A 6,880-nucleotide genomic window follows, 5' to 3' on the forward strand; every position below is an offset into this window, starting at 1 on the left:
TTTGTGTTATAATTTGTAGTTATTTTACAACAAAACAGACATAATTTATATTTATTTCCTATTTTTTTATGGTGGTTACGAGATTGGTCAAATCAACCAAACCCATACAGATATTTGTTAATGAAAATAACAGATAAAATAAAAAGTTTTTCATAAAAAACGTTTGATAACTATCTGGACATTATAAGGATTTTGCATGTGAAATTTTAAAATTTTCTGATGCATAAAAGTATTTTTAATCTTAAAATTACTTTTCATGTTAGACAGGCAACGTGCAAAAAGAAAAAAATAGGAATGAGAAAAACATTGCTTTAGAAAGAATAAAAATTAAATACCTTATTTTTCAAAAACTATACACTTATAGGACCTTTCATCTCAAATTTAAAAGAATTTCATCAGCTAGTTTTATTTTTGTAAATAACTTTCACGAGAGTTGCATTCTTACTTACAATGTAAGTAGATCATAATCAAAGCATTAACAAATAATTCAAATCCTTTTTGTAATGGTGTAGAATCCTCTTCACAGCCACTAACACCCAAGTAATTTATTAACCATTCCTTCATCTATGTCAGTGTTGTAAATCAAAGAGAGCAATGGGTACTAACACTAGACTCTGATGTACCTCAATTGTGACATTAATCCAGTTTAGTCAGTTATCTATCCAGTTAGCCAATTTATCCTAAATCCACACCATTTCCCAGGGATCACCTACATAAGCAGTAACCTCTTCAAAGAATGTCAAAAGATTAGTAAAACTCAATTTTCATCTAGTGAGAGCATGTTCACTAACCATAAAATATTTAAACAATGCATAGCATCTTTCATAAGACCATCAAAAACCTTCCTCACCACTGATGTAAGAGTAGTAGATCTTATTGGGACAATTTTTATCACCTTCCTTGAAAACAGGAGTAACATTAGCCAATTTCTAATGTTTTGATACCCTACTCACTATTCAAAGACTTAGAAAAAGTATGTGGTCACGTATCAAAACTCTTGGTGAAATATTTAGTCCAGGAGCCTTACTATTCTTTACATTTCCTTCTTTTCATCTAGCAACTGCTCAGGATGAATATTCATCAGTAAATAATAAAATAAAGAATTTAATAAATGAGCATTCCTGTATCATCCTTTATTGGCCCTACTACCATCATAACATTTTGCTTTTGCTTACATTTAATGTATTTAAAGAAATCCTTTCCATTAATTTTTACATTCATAACCAGTCTTTCTTATTTTTTCATACACTCATTTTGATTTCTTTTTGAACTTTGAAAAAATATTGTTAAAAGTTATAATTTGTTTTAGTACTATTTTTTATATTATGGGTATTTTGATTCCTCATAGATTAAAGTAAAAAATATTTTTATAATAGTTGAGAAAAACAAATTAGCAAACATGTAGTTATAAGTAAAACCTTTTTTATTGGCAAAAGTTACACAATTTTATAGTGAATCAGCTATTGTCATATGAATATAAAACCCCAGTTGTCTTTAAGTCGTGAATAATTGCAAGTTCTAATTTTGTGTTAACACTTACTAAAATACTGATAAGTTATTTTGGAATTTAAATTAATGTATTTAAGAATAAAATGGTCTGTTATCTATTGCATTTCTAAAACTTTTATCTTGAAATATATTTTAAACAAAATTTTCAGGCTGATTTATCTCTTCCACGAGGAGTTGGTGAAAAACTTCTACTCAGGTTAGTGGCTTTTCAGCTAGGGCTGAAAAAAGCAGCCAGCTTACCAAAAAGAGCCATGCAGTTTGGATCACGGATAGCTAAGACTGAAGATTCTAAAGAAAAAGGCTCAGATGCATGTGGTCGCTTGAAACAGACTAAAATGATATAGATACAGTAAATTGGCTTTAGAGATGTTTAAATCTTTTAACTGTAAATATGTAATATTTACGTTTGATTATACAATTCTCTTTGAGTTATGGGTAATATCTTAGTGTTTATAAGATTTATTGTAATCATGATAAATAAATTGTTGGTTTCTTTAGTAAGAACTGTTTTCTGTTGAACTCCTATGCTTCATAGGTAAGAAACTGAGAAATAAATAAGATTGTTTTTGATAATTGTAATACTTCTCTTTGAGAATATAAAAAAACAAATAATGATCTTTGTAAGTGATGTAACAGTTTGTACATTTATAGAAACAACAACACTAAAAAAAATATATCTGCCCATTCCATCAGTACCAATGTTGTTAGAAACGTATGGGCCCCTAGTGGCACAGCAGTATGTTTGCGGACTTACAATACTAGAAACCGGGTTTTGATACCAGAGATTGGCAGCGCACAGATAATCATTGTGTATCTTTGTGTTTAACAACAAACAAAAAATGTAAGAATATAAGGGGCATATATTAAAGTAGGCAATCACCCACAATATATATATCAAAAGTTAACTCTAAGTGTAAGAAAAATAAATATTTTGGCACATTTGACTCTTGCTTATTCTATTATTGTTTCAATTATAAATTTTGCTTACTTATTAATAATGAATTGTATATAATCTCAAGCACTGTCATTATCACTTTCATTCAACTGAAGTACAAAAAACTGCATATATAAATCTAATAACCTTTTTTCTTCACTTATTCTAAGTTTTTTTTTATTTATTGACTAAAATTTGACTAGTTATCAAGTTTATTTTCCACACTAACACATCTACAAACAAGTTTTGAGACATTAATTATTTATGAAAATATAATAAAAAAAAAAGGTTCCTACCTTGTGATTTTTGCCTCTTGTCTTAAGACGTTAAGCCTTGGCCGGTCGACTGTGGGTCCATGAAAGTAAACCGCAAGAACTGCCACCTGTCATAGGATTGTTGCTTACAATAAAATTAAATTTTTGAGCATTAGCCGATAAGCAATCATAAGATATATCGTATCATTACTTCACGAATAGAATGACACTTTTAGAATAAATAATTTTTATTTAAGTTAATTTGGAACTTTTTCAAAAACTTTAATATAATTTTATTACATAAAATACTAAATTTTGGGCCTGGGCCAAATGGCCCTGCTGAACCATCTATCTAGGCCTAATCAGTGGTACTTATTAATAAGTAACATGTTAATTTTGTAATGCAACAAGCTCATAACAATAAGAACTAGCACTGCAATGAATTTTATGAACAAATTTTTATATATTTTAACGAAAATGTTCAATAATTGTACAGTTTAAATTTGTGTTAATCATCTCTGGTAGCCATAAGAAATCATACTAAACAATCTTTGTTTCTTTTTTTTTATTTGTGTGAAAGAATAAGTTCTCTCTTATTACAAAATACTTTGTAACAGAAAAGGAAATAATTAAAAGTGTTTCCTTGCTGATGAGAATTCATCATAACATTTCCAGCATGTACATTCTGCAGATACTTTACTCTTATCTATCTGAACATAAAACATGGAACACAAAACAATGATTGTTTTCTTTTGCTCCAGCACAACCAATCTTTTTTGCATGTTTCTCCATTCGATATATTTTTTTATGAGACGATAAATTAATTATGTTCTTAAACAGATAAAATGAAATGCTCATATCCTAGTGGAGCAAGCAAGAGATGATGAAAAGAAACAATACAATGTTTGCCAGAAATTACATCATTCTTCTGCCAAGAAAATATTTTGGAACTACACAACAACGTAAATGTCGATCTTCATGAAGAAATGTCAAATAGTTATGATGTTGATACTCTAAATTAAAATAAAGAATTTGTGAGCCAGGAAGAATGGAGGGTTCTTCGTTAGCATTATAGACCATCGGTGACGTAGATGGTCTAGAAAGGAGTCACAATCAAATCAACCAGATGCACATGCAGATCATGTGATTGATACAATTTTAACTGCTAATCCTATTGATGACATCACATTTCTAAAAAAAATAATGCAATGGAAATGGAAGGTTTTCTTAAAATAAACATTCCAAGATTCCAGAAAATATCCCACGTGATGCTGAAAATCAGAGTTTTCCATATCGTCTCATAAAAAAAATATATCGATTGGAGAAACATGCAAAAAGAGATTGGTTGTGCTGGAGCAAAAGAAAACAATCATTGTTTTGTGTTCCATGTTTTCTAAGCAGTGCAGAATCAGATAGATCAGTTCTTGGAAGTCCATCAGGTTAGGATATTGAAAGAGGTTGGAGGAAATTGAAAGACCACATACCGATTCATGAAAATTCGATTATACATAAAGATAATTATGTTAATTGGAAGTTGGCAAGTAAATCTGTGTCATCGAAGTCTTAAATGGGATCTATACTTTTGAAAGGACTAACAGCTGAAGTTATTAATTGGGAAGAACTTCTCGAGCAAATTCTGGAAGAAATATTTTTCTTAATTGAGCAAGGTTTAGCATTTTTGGTTCCAACAAGCATTTTGGAGATCCTCAGAATGGAAATTTTCTTGGAATCATAGAATTACTTAGTAAGTACAATCCAAGTTTATACGATCATGTAAAAAGAGTTTGAGAACCATAGGAAAATCACAAATGTCTCCAAGTTCATTACCTTTCCTCATTTATCCAAAATGAATTTATCGAACTTTGTGGATCATTTGTTCAAAAAAGAATTCTTGAAGACATTCGAAATTCCAATAATTTTTACATCATCGTGGATGCAACTCCAGATTGTTCACACGAAGAACAAATGTGTCTTGTCATTCGGTACGTGAAAATAATTGATAATACAAATTGTTCGATTGAAGAACGATTCATCATGTTTGATTCTTTCACACAAAGGAAAGGAAATTTTAGAACATTTTAAACTTGATTTCAATTTATGTATTGGACAAGCATATGATAATGGTGCTAATATGGCAGGACAGTATAATGATGTACAAGCAGTTTTGCTTGAACGTAATTATATTTTTTCAGGCTGTGGAAACCACACTTTGAATCTTGTAGGAGTTGACAGTGTTGAAACATGCAAGGAGGCAATAATATGCTTTGGAAGAATTCAACAAATGTATAATTTCTTTAGCAGCAGTCCACAGAGATGGGAGACTTTAAAGATACATGTAACTGTTTCACTTCAATGCCATATTGAAAACAAGATGGTCTACACAAATCAATGCAGTTAAACCAGTTGCAAAACATTTATCCACTATTCGGCCTGCTGTGGATGAGTCGGAATTTCTAAACCTTCAATCACATGCACGTACCGAATTACAGTCTATTAATCAATATTTGGATATAATCGAATACATTCTTTTATCAACAATATGGAATGAAATTTTAACCTTATTGCAACAAACAAATTTATTAATTGAAGCTCACAATGTGACTCTGGATGTCGAGATGACAAACATAGAGAACCTTATTTCAAGCATTCTAAAAGTCCGTGGGGAATGGGACAAAATACTTTCAAAGTCAAAGGAAAGGGCAGGAAATTCCATAATTTCAACAGAGTTTCAAACAATCTGCAGCATTAAAACACAATCCAACGCTGAAAAACATTCTAATGTTTTTTTGTATTATTGAATCAGTAATATTGGATTGGCACAGCTATTTGAATCCTATGGACTTTTGAGAATTTAACTGATGAACAAATAAAAGTTTCAGCACAAAAATTACAACAGAAATATGCTAAGGAAATTTCACTCGAAATATGCAATTACCTTGTTTGTATGAAGAAAATTTACAATACAAACTTTAATTCAGAACTAACTCCAGCAAATTCACTACAGAACATATTGGAAACTAATTTAATTGAGTTGTTTCCAAATTTGTCCTTAGCACTTAGAATTTTGAGTCTACCCGCTTCTGCGGAAAGAAGTTTTAGCGTTATGAAGAGAGTGAAGAATTTTAACAGATCTACAATGTTCGAAGAAAGGCTAAATGGGCTATCAATTCTTAACATAAATTCTGACATTGTGCAGTCAATATATTTTTCAACGAAAATAAAGGAATTTGCCAAAAATAAATCTTGAAAAGCATTTTTAAACTAATTTTAATTTTCAATTTGGGTAATGCTATACACCTCGTCAAATTATTGTTACGTATCTGCTCGTTTGTTAATTTCTGGTATAAATTCTTTCCGAGGAACTTCAGTGATACAAGTCCCTTCTTGATTAAAACTAGTTTATTCTTTCTCGATACAACTTTGTTATACACAGTAATTTCACAATCAATATGTTTCTCGTCTCTTTACTTAACAACTTTTATAATACACGCTTTAAATCACAGCGATTCACAAGCTCGATAACTTCGCTGCATGCAACGACTGCAAATCACACACAATTACTGTTTGCTTGACTCAATTATCTATATCCCGATGGCTTTCTTTGCCAGACTTATATACTAAAAAAAGGGGGCATCTAGATCACATTCGAGCTGCTGGGCAAATTCATGATCATTCGAGAAACTCCAGCACGCATGCTCCCAGCATTGCGTGACTTCCGATGTCGCAACACTGCCCCTTCATTGGTATTGTTCATCCCGAACAATAGCCACTTACATTTAACCAATAGATAATTAACAATAACTTAATTAAATGTACAGAATTTACAAACACAAAATTAAAATACAACAAAGTCTCTTAATTTTATAGGATGTCTCTTCTTTCGTACTGGTCTCTGTCTCGTTGGCTTCTACTTCATGTGGGATTCATCTGTTTCACCAGGAAATGTGACATTAGTGGTAGTAGCTTCATTAACAGTTTCACTGTTTTCCTACTCAAAACAGGGTAGAGTTTCTTCTTCAACAGTGGCTTTTCCAGTTGATACATCTTCTACAGCATCATTTGTTCCGTTGTTCACTTCGTTCCAACTGAAAGTCATGGGCAGAGATAACACCAAAGCCTGTTGGCATGCACCACCTTTGGCTTACCTCGCCGACCACATTTTATTCGGAAAGACACGTCTGAG

At 31.2% G+C, this 6,880-nt stretch overlaps 1 protein-coding gene across 3 annotated transcripts in view; it reads left to right on the plus strand.

The window, feature by feature from the left end:
• Window positions 1-2,013, plus strand: part of LOC106471747 (asparagine synthetase domain-containing protein 1-like) — a 33,107-nt gene extending 31,094 nt beyond the window's left edge. For all 3 annotated transcript variants that reach the window (XM_013932369.2, XM_022400353.1, XM_022400352.1), the window contains exon 13: window positions 1,659-2,013. In XM_013932369.2, coding sequence (XP_013787823.1) covers window positions 1,659-1,853 — 195 coding nt within the window. In that variant the 3' untranslated portion in view covers window positions 1,854-2,013. The remainder of the gene's footprint in view (window positions 1-1,658) is intronic.
• Window positions 2,014-6,880: the final 4,867 nt, after the last annotated feature.

Source organism: Limulus polyphemus, unplaced genomic scaffold, assembly GCF_000517525.1.
Source record: "Limulus polyphemus unplaced genomic scaffold, Limulus_polyphemus-2.1.2 Scaffold4831, whole genome shotgun sequence".
Classification (NCBI taxonomy): Eukaryota; Metazoa; Arthropoda; class Merostomata; order Xiphosura; family Limulidae; genus Limulus; species Limulus polyphemus.